Here is a 16,319-nt window from a genome sequence, read left to right as displayed (position 1 = left end):
GGACACACAAAAATCTTGAAGAAAAGAAGGGACCAGAAAAAGCAGCTTTAAATACACATGTAAGCAACATCAACAACAATAAAAGTAGTTAACTCTGCTAATACGGAAACTTCTGTAACAAAAAAGTTCAATGCTACCTTTTAGAATCTTAGAGAAACTAATCTTAAGTTTTAAATAAATAAGCTTCTGTCCATTCACGTGTCCTGGTCGAAGCAGGAGACTAGTGCTAGAACTCTTGTTGCTGTTTGTCAAATTCCCCTACTAGTTTCTTAATGTGGGACAGCTTGCTGTGGAGATACTGGCATCTACACTTCTTTTCAAAGTAGCTGGGGCTAGACTGTAAAGATAAGATAAAAAGAAAATCATGGCATGAAAACGTTTCTGCAGAGTTGAATATTTCATGTCCTTTGCTTAAAAATACCCTTGAGCCAGGCTCAGTGATTACTACCTCCCACAAATCTGGTGTTACACATACCTCTTTCAACTTTCGGTACTCTTCTAAGACTTCCTCACAAAGCATCTTCAAGGAAAAAACAAACAAACAAACAAACATGAAGACAACATGAAGAACATTTCACTACTACCAGAAAATGCAAAAATAACCTCCCATCCCCCCACATCACCCCAAATATGCAATTAAACATGTAAATAGGCAACAGAAGGGGCATGTGTTTGACGATTCCCTTTGACAAGTCGCTCACGCTGCTGTCTGTTCGCAGACAGCTCAGACAGGTGGAGTTTGAGGGCTGAACAACTTTTTGCAGGGTTTTTTCAAGCTTCAAAAATCCAGGCTAGCCCACACAGGGTCTGAGGATGTATGCCCATTCTAAAAGGTTTCCCTTTGTCTAGTTGAGCAGTACCAGGGATTTTAAAATACTCCTTCTGCTCACAAATACACTTGCAATCTGACCAAAAACTAAAAAAACGCCAGCCAAGAATCCTCAGCGTGCACACAGAATTAAAGAATTCTGGTACTGAACATGAGGAATTTGTATGTCCAAATCAGAGAAGTCTGAGTGGAAGGCCAGAGTATCAGTTTTTGAACACCCTTCTCTGCTAGAATCATAGCTAGCATCAGGAAGATGGGTAACCTGTGGCTGCAGGTTTAGTTAAGTGTATAAAACCATGGGAAACAGAGGGTCAGGAAAGCTTTGGCATTACAGCTGCTGGTTTCCACCCGCTACCAATCCTCTCACCGGTCTGTGTAACAGCACCGCAGCACCCCCACGCCTCAACAGCGAAGCATGAGCCAGTCTGGCAGTTCCAGCCCTGCGACCGGTTACTCAGTCTCAGATGTTCGTTTTAAAACCACGCCCATATAATTTAACAGATATATATACTGAAAGGTCTGCCTGTGCTGAAAATGTGGGCTTTTGGAAGGGATAAGAGGGAGATGAAACACAATCCTGACACTTTTATCCTTCTTTACCTTATATTCTTTGGAACCTGGAGAAAGCATGTGCCGTTGTGCATCAAGACTCCTGAATTGCTGGCTGATACTCTCCATCTGAGCATACAAGTTCCTGTATTCATCATACTCTGCACAGAAGTCATTCTTGTAACGCTGGCGTTGCTCGTATGAGACTATGGCTGTGTATTTTCTGGTGCAAAAATAAGCACACATGCAGTTTCACACCAAGGACATAATGAATATCAAGCACAGACACCCAAGCTTTAAGTCAGTTAACTACGTGACTGACTGCTTCTACAAGTAAGCACACGTGCTCCAAGGGAAAGCGTTTAGGTAATGACAGAAATCTACCATATTTCTGTGAGAGCTGTTTGCTAATATTTTACTTCTTAGAGTGTCATTCACAAGGTGCACAAGGAAGGCGTAGCATACTTAGAAAACATAAGCAATCATTCAAATATAGAAGGATCAATAAATGCATCAGCTTCAGAGAGAGAAGAGAAACTGCTAGATTATAATCTCTTTCTATGAAGGGAGAAGTTAATTAGATTATATTTACTTTTGAAAATTCATTTCCATTACATTTTTGGAAGGGACTACATTTACAGTGTTGGATGCAGTCAGATAGGCACCAATGTAGCCAAAACCCTAACAGCCAAGCATAGTTAATGATAACATTTTATTATTTTAGGGAACACCAGTTCCATTGCTGTCCACTCAACTAAGGCACTTGCAATACAGCAACACAAACAAACTGCAGAGAGGTCTGAAACAAAAAGAAACCCCATCACATCACCTCCTAAGGAGGGAAAAACCCTTAAATGCTTAAAGCCACTGAAGCGGTTGAAACTTTCTTCATTCCCCTCTCCCTCAAATCACCAGGAGCAGATTTAACAAGGTCATTATGCAAATCCAAGATGAAGCGGGAATGCGAGTAATAGATAGGACTTCCCACCGCTGTCACACCAGTGCTTCTGGTCCTCCTAGCCTAAAGACCCTGTTCTCTTTGGGTGACACAGGCACCTCCACACGGGGACAAATCCTTCAAACCACCTTTAGATTAATTTTAACGAGCAGTAAAACTTTAACAACTTGAAAGTCTGCACCAATGCAGATGACAACTTTGCTCAGTGATGTATCCCAGGCCAGAGGCACCTGGTTAGAGTGCTGGATGGTTTTTAAAAGAAAACTACAGGTGCCCCCCAGCATTTTGGGAAGGACCTGTGAAGCTTGTGCACAGTTACATCCCACAGCAGGAGTTGAGCACAGGAGTAGAGCCCAGCAGAGCACTCGCAATGTAGGCGTGTGCAGAGGCAAGAAATGGGGATAGAAGTGGGGAGAAAGGTGAATCTGTTTGGTTTGTCTAGCTCTTCCTTAAGCTTTGCCTAAAAAGCTTGAGTTCCTTTACTCTCAGCATCTTTCTTTAGACTAAGATGGAAAGTATCTTTATGCTAACGCTGTGATTATACTCATGAATTATAGAGCACTTAGACAGGAAGAGAAATTGAAATAAACTACCAAAGTCCTTTAAACTGGATCAAACTGTAGGTGCTCCCAGGTTTCAATCTTTCTGTAGTGATCAGTCTGAAACAGCACACCCTAATTTTTTTCCAGGACACTGTGGCCAGTAGATTATCTGTGAGATTGCTCCAGATGTTGCTCCTTTCACAGGGAAGTCTTTGTTAAGGTTTTTAATCCCAGTCAGAACTAAACCAACTTCATGAAACCTTGCATGAAGGTTTCTTTGGGGTTTTTGGGTTTTGGTTGGTTGGTTGGTTGGTTGGTCTTTTGGTGGTGGTGGGTTTGTGTTGGCTTTTTTTTTAAACTTTTAACAGTGGCTATTGGCATCCAACTTTAATACTAGATTACATCAAATAACCTTTCTCCTCAGTATCCCTGCCCTCAGCTGACTGGGAAGCAGACAGCGGGGAGCTGGATCGCTTCATTGGCACCCAGCAGAGGCCGAGAATTAAACATCGGTTTGAGTTCTCAGCCTAACACGTGAAGCACTAAACTGCTTCCCTGCAGGGCCAGACTTATTTCAGTCTTTCCGTGGAGCATCACTTAACAGAGTAAGTGAGACGCACAGCGCTGCCATGCCGTCTGCTTCAGCACAGGCAGAAGATGCTCCGAAGTTCAAGCGCTAGGCGGAGGCCTGACCTCCCTTGCTGATGTTACTCCTCTGACAGAAGCTGCTGAACTTGGCAATTCGCAGCGTTTTAACACACTTCTCCCTCTCTCCTGCACCGCAGACACGACCATGGGCTCAGCGCCGCTGCTGCGGCTGACGCTGGGCAATTGCGCTGCTAGGAAGTGTCGGGCTCGTCCTGGCTTTACCTGTCGGGGTGCTCGTTCCAACTCTGAGCACCGAAGGCCCCTCAAAACCTTCTCAAACTCATCCTTCCAACCGAGGAAAGAGCTTTAGACTGCTCCCCACTGTGCCCATCCTCCCCCCAAAAAGCCCATTTTATTAGAAATTCAGGTGGCGCTGACCACGTTATTCCACAATTATTCCGCTGCGGCCTCCTTCAACTTTCGCATTTTTAAAAAAAGGCCACCAGTAAAACAGTGGGGGAAAAGCCCAGACACTGGGCATTTGCAGAAGCTATTTCCCTGTTTTGCAACGGTAAAGACAAATCCTCCTCCTAGGAAAGTTTTGATACTGTCAAAAACTATTTAGGCAACCAAATGATTCTGGTATTAGAGGTATTTCATTTTAAAGCAAGTTCTTTAACACTTGTCACGGATGAAAAGCTTCTTTATAGAGGAGGTAAATTTCAGCTTTTTGGAAATGTCAATCTGATGTTTGACAACTTGTTCAGGAGCCAAAAGTAAACTCACCAGGAAGCCCTTCTGTAGTTTTACAGACTGCAACATGGCAGTCACTGTAGGTATGTTACCTTTCACATGCAAGTTTAATGTCTTTTTATCTTGCTTTGTAGTCAAAATTAAGCAGGTAAAAGTTAAAATCTGAACTGAGGTTCTCCTGTTTTCTCTAGCTCTTTGGTCTGCATTTCTGCGGTGAAATTGGATATTTTGCTGCAGCTTCAAGTTAGCCAGTGACCATTTTACATCAAAGCTTTAGAAATAACTTTGACGGTTAACTCCCGTTAGCTCACATATAGGCTTTGTAACTCTGGACTTTAAAGTCTGCTACCTTCCCTCCCCACTTTCCACCTTAGAATGCACTAAGCAGTGAAAGTGCAGGAAAGGTGTTCAAATTTATGGATTCCAGCATTCAGCTTTCCTCCTGTTTTGCCTTGCCTCTAAAAAGAAAACAGCGCAGGTTCATGTTCCTTTCTTATGGTGTTCTTGAAGAAGAAGGAAATTAAATGGTTTACGTCTTCTTCTAAAGGGTATTAAAAATACTTTTTATGGCTTCTTTTCGCACCGCAATAATTAAGGGACACCCTCAGAGTGTAAAACTTGCAGGTAGTTGAATGAGGCAGCTGGGTGACTTGAAGGAACTTGTCATTATTCTAAAACTACATTTTGGTCAATTCTCAATTTTGTAGCTAAACGAGAGTTTTTATAGGTGATTTTCCATCTGCTTCAATGAGTGGCAAGAAAGTTAATTGTTATTTTACTCACGTGAAGTAGTCTGGTGGTTGGCTTGCTGAAGGAGAACCTGTGGAGGCAGTGCAAGTTTCTTCAACTCCTACAGAAAAGCAGAATTTTGACACTTGCGGTAAACAGATTTTTAATATAGCCAAACAATACCAGCTTAATGGGCTTGAAAACATCCTTTAGAGTTTTATTCTCACAGTAAATTACTTGGAATAAGCTCTGTAAGTTAATAATAGGGCTCACATGACCTTCTCCATAGTAGGCAGTACCGGGCTTTAGAAAGAGGGCACGGCTACTTTATTCTACAGGTTCTGCGCTACCGCAGTATTAACCCAAGGTCAGCTTTTCTTATTTGAAGACACGATGTGGCGTCTGCACAGCCGTTCAAATTATGCAGCAACAGATGTGGCTGCACAAAAGACAACAGCTTGAGATGTATCTGTATCTATGTAGATATAGATGTATCTCAACGTCCAGGTTCCAGCAAGAAATAGAGCAGAAAGCTGAAGTTCTTTTCATGCCATGTTTTTATCCCTCCTTCCCTGCCAATTACAGATATCCAAGGTCAGATTTAATTTCAGCACTCTAAGCAGGAAAGTCAGGAGCATTGTATATAGCTTCCCGGCATTCAGGCTTCAATGACCTGCAACAAAGACTTGCTCCTCATTAACGTGGCAAAACTGGCTTTGAAAGTTATTTGCACTTGTAAATTGCTCTTTTGCTCTTTTAAACGGCATTATGAGAGCACGGTACACTTAATCTCTAGTCCCTCTTTTTAAAGGAATATTTCAGGAGCCTCCCGACTTTTTGATAAATAAGAAAAATAGCTGCCATAAGGAAAAGTTAGCTGGAACACGGAGGAACACTCAAGATCTTGGTAATCTCTCTCTGCTTTTCATCTGGGGTCTTGCAGTTAAAAAACACACAGTCCTATATATTCTTTGTTTGCTTCCACTGCCACTGCTTAAACACAGTATTTCTGCTAAAGCTCAACTGTTCTTGCAATCTCTAAGCTCTCCGAGCTTTAGGTCATGGGGAAAAAAGAACTATCATGTGATGTTCTACTCTATTCTTTTACTTTTAGTATTAAAATTATTACGCAGTACAGCAGTAGAAAAAGTGGTGTAAAAATGGGAGCAACATTTGAGAGAAATGCAAACAGCAATATTAATGGTCGCGGTATGTACAATACAACTTAGGTGAACAGTTTCACTGCGAGCGCTTCATTTCCAAAAATTCAGGTGTGTTTGTTGACATGGCTCAGTGTAAGCACCAACTTGAAATGCAGTGCAGATTTTTGCTTCCCTAGCTGTTCAGAATTTCGTTACTGGCATCTGCAGAAAGACCCTCACCTGTATATAAATTCATAGATATCTGAAAGCACAAATATTTGCAAAGAAATCCCAAGCCACGTGGGCACTGTGTAGTATGTCCAGGAGAATTCTTAAAAATGAACCAAATTCTAGATAAGCTTCCAGCAGAACAGCTTCTGCTTTTTGATGTTGTTCTGTTTGAACTAACATTTACAAGGTAATACAACAGCGGAAAACCAATATGGATTCTTCATGACCATAAAGTAGGGATAATGACAAAGCCAAGTGAAAAAATAGACCATTTGTGTTTCCAGTCCCTCGTTTTACAGGTCTCTTTGCACCACGGTTACCCATACAGGAGTTAGGAAAAGCAGCCTATTAATACCTTCACCCGAATCCAAACAGGAGGATGTACTCAGCTCGGCAGTTTCTTCTTTTCTGAGGTTTTTCTCCTCCATGCTCACACTCACAGTGTGCTGCATCTTGCCTTCATGCTTCTCCTTACGCTTCTTGCCTGTGGACTTAGGAGGCTTCACCTGCACCCCGGCAGGCTCTGGGATCCCCAAAGAACTCCAAGAGGTGTATTTTTGTTGCTGGTCCTCACAGGCCTTAGTGCTATTAGGACTGAAGCTGTCCATGGGCAGGTTTTGTGTCCCCTGCCCCTCAGGGGTGCTGGGGGAGGTGGAGCTGGCAGGTTTTGGCAGGTTGGAAGCGTGAAGGCGCGCCCCTGGCAGCGGGTGAGGAGCGGGAATGGAGGTGGTCGTGGGGCGGGGAGACGGCGGAGGGGCGGCAGCAGCTTTCTCCCTGAAGGCAGACAAGCGCTCTCTGAGCGGGGACGGGATTCCACTGCCCAGGCGAGAGATCCTCTTCTTTTTGTTCAGAGGACCGATGAAAGAGGAATCCAAGACCCTTTTCTGTGATAATAAAGAAAAAAGCCCGTAAAAACCAGCAGAACTAAGTTTTGCTCCCGTTCTGGAAAAGGAACAGTTCTGAACTGGCAATTGTTGAAAACACATCTTTCTTCTCCAAAACTAGCTGTCAAACGAGGAAGTACTGCAGCTAAATACATGGTTTCTTTCATCCTTGGTTTCTAATTTTATGATTAACAAGTCGTTCTTCAAACCTACAGCTAAAAGGCTTTGGGAGAAAGACACTCTCTTCAGCAGCTCTAGCAAAGGCTTCCCCAAAACGAGGAGGTCAGGTTGGTACCGTTTAGGCACCGATTTCCGTTCGGACACACCAGGTGAAGAGTCAGCTTTTGCTGGCACACAGCCACGCGATGTCCTAAAGCGGCCCTGAGAAGCACGCAGCGGCATGCTTCTCAGAGCGTGTGATGTGCAAAGCCGATAAGAACGGGTAAACCCCCCAGTTTTGCTGCAGTTGTTGTCCCAGCTGCTCTCCAGCTGGTTCACATCCTCTCCTCTAGCAAGCGCACGCTGCTCACGTCGATGTACAAGCGGCAGCTTGGGCCGGGAGCCCCAGGCACGGCTCTGTGCCACCCTGTTGGAATAAATCTGGGTTCTGTGGGTAGGGAGGCAGGTGGGAAGAGGTCCCTGGGACCTGCACCATTTCGTGCTCTGAAAGAAAGTTAGGGAAACACAGAGGTGTGCCCTCCCTCCTCTGTGTAAATGTAAATAGCTCAGTGGTGAAAGGCTTTCTGTGCTTCCCATCTTATCTTAAGTATTTTAATAAACATTCTGAAATACAGAACACTAAATGTAGCAGCCCTTAAAGCTACGTGACTAAGTTTTTTTGCAGTCCTTGACAGTGCAACCGCCTTTAAAAGGAAGAAACGTCCAATCAAAGAGAAATGCTTCAGTTTTTCATGTGTTTAAGACAATATTAGTGCTTCACATCACAACTTTTACATCAGTGTAAAGTGTGATAAATCTTAATACACTGTAAATAATGATAAAAAAAGTACAAAATACCTGAGCATTTGATGGGCCATCTTTACTGGGAGTTACAGGAGATCCCGAATGACTGGTGCTGGGGGCATCCTCAGATGAATTTAATTTTCTGTAAGCATGACCCAACATTTCAGGTTACAAGGCAAAAAATGTCTATGTCATAGCTCTTTCATTATAGGGAAGACAGACATTCATTTCCCAGAACAAGTTTTTTAAATGGCAATTTTCCTTCCCCTAGAGACTGAACTTACCTAGAAAGTATTAACTCCAATGACTGTTTATCGATTTCATTGTATCCAGGCCAATCTTTTTGAATGTCTTTAAACAGATGATCCTTCAGACTGTAAGAATTATCCTTTGTATTCAGGCTGGCTACCTATAGGCAGACATTTAAGAAAATAAATGTTCATGATACCTAAATGCACACTGCAGAAATAAGATTGGTACTGCAAAGTAAAATAAAAGTTGAAAACAGAATCACACACCAGTTTTCCGGGTTTTTTAGATGTGAAGATCCAAGTAGCTCTCATGTAACGAGCACCAATTTTTAAAAATGTGGTCAACTTGGGATGTAGAAATTTGAAGGTAAGAAAATCCCAAACTGCTGCAAACCTCTCTCTGCACCAGGGGTCTGTAATACAGCACTGGGAATCAAGGCAAACTATGCCAAAACTTTAAATATTCACTGCATGAAATATGCTGAGAGGCCTGTTTTGTGGGGGGTTTTGTTTGCCTTTTTTTGTTTGGGGCTTTTTGTTGTTTTGTTTGGTTTTAAGAACTGAAGAACACTATCTCCACATACAAATTCAGATTTGTTCAACTTCAGGAGGACACCTGCTGTTCTTTGGTTGTACACAGCTATACGGCAATGGCAGAGCACAGACTGTGCTTGGAACAACGCCTGTTTTCCATCATCACATTAATGAACGCACTATGTCGTCATTTGTCTTGAGAAACAGAACTGCTTTGCTTTCTCAAGTGCCTGGGCCACAAGAAACTGTATCTGTCTACTGAACAGTTGTACCTGATAACCTAACTAGCGCTAGACAAGTCCTTCTGGTACAAAGATGAATTCTTCATCTATCCCATTAGTTTTAAGCCATATCAAAGTTTTACCAATTGGGAAAAAAGTAACTGTACTCATGTCTAACGATAGTTTAGTGCTGAAATGTTTAAGGGGAGGTGTGCAGGCCAGATGTGCGCTTCCTTCTGCAGACGCAGGGTTCAGTATTGTCACGAGAGGCTTGTGTGCATGCCTCGCTCTATACCTTTGAAAATAAAATGGGCTTATAGCTTCCTTAAGAAAAATGCAAAGTATACTCAAAAGGTTAAAATGAGCTAAAAAGCCCTTGAGATCATTGACACCCAAAGTGCTGGTTTAGACTCCATCACCTGACACCTGTTCAGAGTTTCAGGGAAAACCCCCAAAACTATCTCTCTTTGCCTGACACAAAATGTGGAATAACTACTCATCAACACACCACCACCACTTTTCAGCTCAGCCTATTTTTTTTTCCTCTAAAACATGGCAAATACTGCAAATTCATGCCTGTGTCCACGTCTGTCTGTCCCCATCTAAAAAACCAATTAAAAGTAACAAAGATACCCTTAAACAGTAATTCACTTGTTAAAAACAACTAAAGCTGTATTCTAAGAGAAGCAAATCTGTGCATATCAGATCTTAGCAAGTTCAGGCTGCTGATTTTAGATTTGTACAAAAAAAAAACCTCATTACAGAGCTAAGAAAAACATGAGCAAGGCTTTTCAGGGTGTAGCGTTGCTAACACGACCACTTCTGATGCAAACCAGTACCTTGAGGTACTGGTTCCTTGAGGTTCACACCACATACAGGAAACAGACTCCAGGAAAGTCTCCTTAAACATTGCCAAGCATAATGGGACAAGAGGAAGTTTTTGCACCTTTCACGCTCTAGGGAGCTGAGCTTTTAGAATTTTATAACCAACTTAAAATATAGATTGACTACTTCAATTTGTATGTAAGAACATGGCTGTCATTAAATTGTGTCTGTCTTCGGGGTGGAAAAAAAACAACTACCATCGCACTGGGGAAACAAAACAATAACACTTAACATATTCAAGGAATGAGGTTTTAGAATTCAGTGTAGGATCAACCAAAGCTGTATAAATGTTGAATTTTGCTCACTTTAAGAGGTTCCCAAACACTTTTTTCCTAGACAAGTAGGAAATATTCCTACTTCACCCATTAATACGTGCCTAATTCAGCCACAGTCGGTGGGTACAGGGAGTATTTGAAAAGTAAGGGAGGAGCCACTGCATCTTACGGTACTTTAAGAAGCCTTTTCTGAACTGTTTTTGTAGCAAATTAATAAGTGACGCTCTTGAACACGCAGCTTAAAAGTTTCACCTCTACAACATTATAGACTTACCAATAATTTTGAGGGATGTGATAAAGAAATACAGGTGGAACTTAAAGGAGCACTGGAAAAGCTACTGAATAAAAAAAAGTTTCAAGGAAGGTAAAGACACAGTCCACATGATAGCAAAGAAATAATATGCTCAAAATCGGACCACCACCTTTAGCATTTACGATTTCGCTGGAACACCCTTCCCTTGGTTGCAATTCCGACAGATCCCAAGGGAAGTCAAGCACCACTTACAGGCCACCAGCCACGTTCAAACGAAGTACTAACCCATGCGATTGCAGTTACCAAATTTCTCTCCACATAAACTCGTCACAAAAACCATGAAGTACTATGACAAACTATTTCACACAATTGAGAGAACGCACAGTCAACTTCTCTCAACTAAGCAGTCCAAGTAAAAGAGAGAGGGAAAAAATAAGACATTAGGAGAAACAAAGCTAGAAATAGTTAATACTGCCTGGCATTCTAGCAAAACAAAACCACTCGCCAAGAATTTTTTCATCTGTCTTTCCTTTCCTCACACTGACTTGCAGTTTGGGGCATCTGCATGAAGTTTATTGAAAAACTTCAACAAGAAGCATTAAGTTGTTTACTATTTTCTGATTTAAACACTGAAGTGACACAGCTCAAAATTATTTTGAAAAGAATAGCAGGAAGGAAAAATTTCTGGCACAAACTCTATGATCTCACCTGATGAAGGATCATTCCAAGGCAATTCTTGTCCTTTTGGTAGACACCATCTTTCCGCAAGCGAGTGAGTAACTCTGGTTTCTTGTAATTCTTCAGTGCCAACAAATGAATCACCCTATCCCTGTACGGCCGCCGACAAACCACATTCTGTGTGCAAGTCCTCCCTATTATGTTTGCAGGGTTCATGGGCGTTGATCTCTTCCTCACAGGCACAGGATCTGGAATTTTTTGTGGTGCTTTTCTGACCTGTGCTTTTCTTCCTGAAATAAGGGTAAAAAGAAAAAAAAAAAAAAAAAAAGAGAATGATGTGGGAGATTGGCAGAAGACAAGGAAGTTGTTTTAAAGACTTTACCAAGCCAGATAAACTCTAAAAATGACTTAAGTTAGCATTTCAAGATCTATAAGAATACAGGTAGCAAAGCTGCATCGAGCTGGGCATTAACAAAGAAATATTCAGTATTAAAACAACTGGGGAGTGATGCCGGTAGGAAGGCTTTACTGATTATTTATATACATGGTGCTTTTATTATTTTTCCAGTTTATAAGCTCAAGCACCGAATACTCAAAATCGGGCATTTTTTTCAGGAGAGTACTCCCAAGTGTGATGCAAAGGTCTTCCATATAACTAAAGGATCCCCCGTAAATGCCTAGGGAGAACAAGTCTACACAATTAATCACATCACTGCTTAAAGAAACTACCAACACTTGGTGTTGATCACTTTTGAGCTACCATAACTTACACCACGTTTTAAGCTGAAACGTTCCCCTCGTGTTAAATAACCCCAGGTTTGTCAGCAACAGTACACCCAAAATTTAACAGTTCTTGGGATCAAGGCCGGAGAAGTTTTAAAACATGGCCTGCACAGCATTTTGGATCAAACTCTATAAAAAGATGTGTTTCTCAACTGGAGGAACAATGCAAGTGTGCGCAAGCAACGCATCCAGAATTTAAAAACAACACTACCCGAGCTGAATCTCAGCTTTCCAGAAAAAGACCTGAGCTCCTTGCTCTGCTATCAGGCAGGGAAAAAAAAAAAAAAAAAAAAAAACCCAACAAAAAAACCCAGAAAAGTATCAGAATGTTACAGAAAATCATTGTAGTAAAACCTGTTTGCAATCCAACAGAGGATGTGACACAAAGCAGCTATTTTTTTGAAACCAACAGCTCACGTTTGGTACATGAGGGACACTTAATGAGTATTGGTGAGAAAATCTGGAGCTTGCTCTCTCCATCAGACACACAGAGACTGAGCTGTGCTTAGGTACTGCTTGTCCTCAGGAGTAGCAGGAATTTGTTTCCGTTTTGCAGTGGAGGCCAAACCTTTATAACCTTGGCACCCTGCATGTTCCCTGGACTTTGCCCTTCTGGTTTTCAAGAAGAAAGCTAATCATGCAAATGCACACAGTTCCATTTTTTGAACAGTGTGAACTTAGCAGTTTTAAATTGAATGCATTACAAACATCGGGACAAGTTAATTTCTGTGTAGATACACACACACACACCCCCGGCACAGCTGATGGTGTAACCAGCATTCAAACAAAACACCTCCTGAAGTCATGTCTCTGAATCCCTTAAAAAGAATAACGGAGAACATAACCAAGCATTAACATGATTAACAACCGCAGTTCCTGATTTGTACTGCATGAAGCACGCTGCAGAGTCACCCCCGTGACCTACCAGCAACAAGACCTGTCCTACCTGAGCCTCCTCAACGCCAGTCTGAAACAAAAGTGCCCCCAAATATCCTAACTGTCCTACTGTCAATCTTCAGACCCCATTTATTTAATGTTAAATATTCGCTTAAGATCTATTTAAACCACCAACAGGAATCATGCAGATCATTCACATGTAAAATAGAACTTCCCCAAGGAGAAGTTTTGAAATCCATGAAAGTGGCTCCTCTCACGCTGCCGTTAAAGAGCAGTTTAGACAATACAGGGGAAGCAGTCCCCACTCCATGTCCCTGTATCAACCCGTGCTGAGCTGCCTTAGTGTCAAGACCACACACACTTAGTGTTGTATCTCCAAAAAGCTGTGACAAAGCTGGCTTCAAACGCCCTGCTGAGGCAGAGCAAGCGTTGTACCATCGCTGTCAGGGATGTCCGTGCTGGCGGACGACTGCGGCCGCAGCCAAGTGAGAGCCTGTTTTACGTAATGAAGATGGATGTACCTGGTTCAGCTCGCTGCTGCGGGCAGGACCGCCGCTGCCCGTACCACTGAGTGCCTAGAAAGGGGATGCTCACCTTGCACCTCTCTGCAGCCAGCTCCAGGCTCCTCAGGAAAACGGTACTCAGAGCAGTTTAATAACAAACAATACCACCTAAATGCTTTCTGTTTTGTGGAAAATGATGAAATCCATGTTCCCATGCCAGCATTGCCTTACTTTAACTTTTTTTTTTTTTTTTTTGAAAACCAACCATGGTCTTGTGGTAGCAGTTGCTTACTGATGGCCAAGACATAAATAAAATTTAATCAGCATTAGCAAGTGTGGAAAGCAAAGTTTTTCCTATAAAGCCTATGAACTTGTATATGAGACTTCCTCAGTGTGAATTTTTTTAGATTACAAATTCAGGCTAATGACTTAGCACAGTATTTAGGTCCTCAAAAGTGCTGTCACAAAAACAAAACGTTACGTACTGAACCAGAGAATTTCAGGGCATGGGGTGGTAAAATCCCTCACCTCAGTGGTCAAAATTTCAACCAGTCAAGCGATATGGGAACGAGGAACGACTGGCAGGCTTTCTCGGGGGAAAAAAAGGGCCAATGTCTGAAAGCAGCACGGGCAGACTGTAACATGAGAGCAAGCTACCTACATCAGAGATCTCTGAACACACCGACTTTCCCAAGAATCCTGAAAAAATGAATTACTGAGTTTAAAAACATACAGGCATCTAGTAAAAAATGAAACACCGCCATACCTAAAAATGGCCCATCAGGTTTAATAACCTTTGCACTTCCATTGCGCAACTCCTCTTCTGGCTGGGCCATGCACGCTTTGGTCGTCGGATAGGAATCACTTGTGGTACACACTGTAATTTTGTTCTGTATAAGTCCCAGGCAACTGAGTTGAGAGGCTCCAGAACTATAAAAACATTGGAAAAGGTTGAGCCCAAGCGCTAGTTCACGTTTAGAAGCATGGTTGTATCAGGAACTTTTAAACCTGTCTTAACAGGTGAAGAAAAATCTTTTTTCCAGTCCTGACAGCTAGCTAGGGCGTAAATCTATTCCAAATTGTCTCTGCATGTCCAAATGGTATCAGTTTTACCTGTCCGTGTAGTGTGCTTGAGAGGCAGGCTGCCCGCAGCGTTGGTGGCTCATTGTTGTAATGACTGTTGCCAGGACAACTCGGGCAGTTACACCGGCCCTGTGACGTCAGGTAGGCCCCGCCCCAGGGGCCTTCCACCAGCCGCCCGGCTCTCAGGTGGGCACATCTCTCCTCCCCTCCACCTGAGATCGTTTACACTGGCCTAACTGTCACTGCTCTTAACGAGTACACTGTGTGGCACCCGCCATTGCAATGGCTCTGAACAGAGAGAGGATACTGGCTTTAGCTCACCCAAAAACACTTTAGCCACCCTCAAACTCCCCATCAAGCCTCCAAGAAGGGTCAAGAATCTCGTGTCTCAATTTACCACGTCATTTCTGAAAGTCGAAGCTGGACCAAGGCCCTGACCAACATTTCAAGATGATCCAGCTACAGTTCTGTCCATAGCCTAGAGCTAGGTATTGATCCCTTGTTCCGAAATCCCTGCATTTGCAACAGAAATAAAGGTCCTTCTTGCCATCTAAAGCACAGCTTTTATCCGTTGCCTCTTTCCTTTCACCACAGGAACAGTCGAGCACTGACTGAGATGATGTGTAATCCCTCCCCTCAGGCTGGGCATTTTCAAAATCCAAGACAGTTTTGAAGCCAGACCTGACTGGAGCACAAAATTAGACTAGACACCCTGCAGAGGTCCTTTCTGGTTTTATTTTCTTTTAAATGACTCTGTGTGTAACACCACACAAGTCTTGCATTAACTTTGCAGGCACTTTGCACAAACTGAGAGCTGGCTACAAAGGACCTCACGAACGCTAGTCTGATTAGATTTTGAAGAAGATTCTTAAACCCACATTAAAACTACCTAGACATGCTATCTGGAATTATTCAGAGCTAAAGCAGCTTAAATTTAATCTTACTTAAAAAACACAGTTTAATTTAACTGAAGGTGCTCCTTCCTAAAGGAGAGAGTGTCATCAGAGATGCTGGGGAGGGGCAAGCCAGGAGCAGAGGCAGGACCTCTCAGCCCTGGCATGCACTCCTGCCGCTTGCTTTCTGCCAGCTGTGGCAGCTGTCTGGCCCCTTTCAGATACAGTTTAACCAAAAAAAAAAAACCACAAAAAAACCAAAAGCCCACACTGCCCCAGGCTTGCCCAGGTCTGCCACTAAACCATCCGGCTTTTTGCCAATCCCATCAGTTAAATGAGTTCACTGAAAGGTTGTATTGTAGTAGAAGAGACCTAGCGCAAGGGGACAAAGAGGAGGACGGGGATGGTGAGAGATCTCCTGTTAGGCAAAGAGCTATTAAATCAGCTCATTCGCTTATTGCTCCCAAAACCCACTATCTAGAGAAATCTCTGTTCTGAAATTGAGGGCAGAAGCTCGCCTGTGACTGAGAACCTGAACAGCGTCCACGTGCCTGTTTGCTATCAGCTTCCCAGATCAGTGCATAAACTCTGCCTGTGATAGCCCAGTTAATCAAATGGGAGAAATAGTTATTCAACACCACTGGACCACATTGATACGACGCTGAACGTAATCTTCCAGAAGCTGAAGCAAACTTAATGCAAAAGCAGGGCATTTTCTTGCCTTTTCGGGAGATGTTAACACTGTTCACTTTGACTCAGAGAACCAGGACAAGGTGCTGCTGTATTACATTTGGGTTCTGAAACACCATGGTCACGCAGTTATGGATAAGGTCACCGATTTATGTTCTCTTCTAATATCTTGGCAGTGTTATTTCTAGCTGTTCTCTACTTGCCT

At 42.7% G+C, this 16,319-nt stretch overlaps 1 protein-coding gene across 1 annotated transcript; it reads right to left on the bottom strand.

Annotated features, from left to right (window-relative positions):
• Positions 1–226: 226 nt before the first annotated feature.
• On the bottom strand, positions 227–14,614 carry LOC141918738 (RNA polymerase II elongation factor ELL2-like). Its single transcript, XM_074813604.1, has 10 exons — positions 14,562–14,614; positions 14,215–14,378; positions 11,296–11,555; positions 8,453–8,577; positions 8,223–8,310; positions 6,677–7,205; positions 5,003–5,069; positions 1,430–1,601; positions 476–520; positions 227–337 (listed from the first exon to the last, which is right to left on the bottom strand). Exons 1-10 carry the CDS (start codon positions 14,612–14,614, stop codon positions 227–229), a joined length of 1,614 nt encoding a protein of 537 aa, XP_074669705.1.
• Positions 14,615–16,319: the final 1,705 nt, after the last annotated feature.

The sequence above is a fragment of the Strix aluco genome, chromosome Z, assembly GCF_031877795.1.
Source record: "Strix aluco isolate bStrAlu1 chromosome Z, bStrAlu1.hap1, whole genome shotgun sequence".
Taxonomy (NCBI): domain Eukaryota; kingdom Metazoa; phylum Chordata; class Aves; order Strigiformes; family Strigidae; genus Strix; species Strix aluco.
Note: the sequence above shows the minus strand (reverse complement) of the source record. Positions and strands in the feature narration are given on the sequence as shown.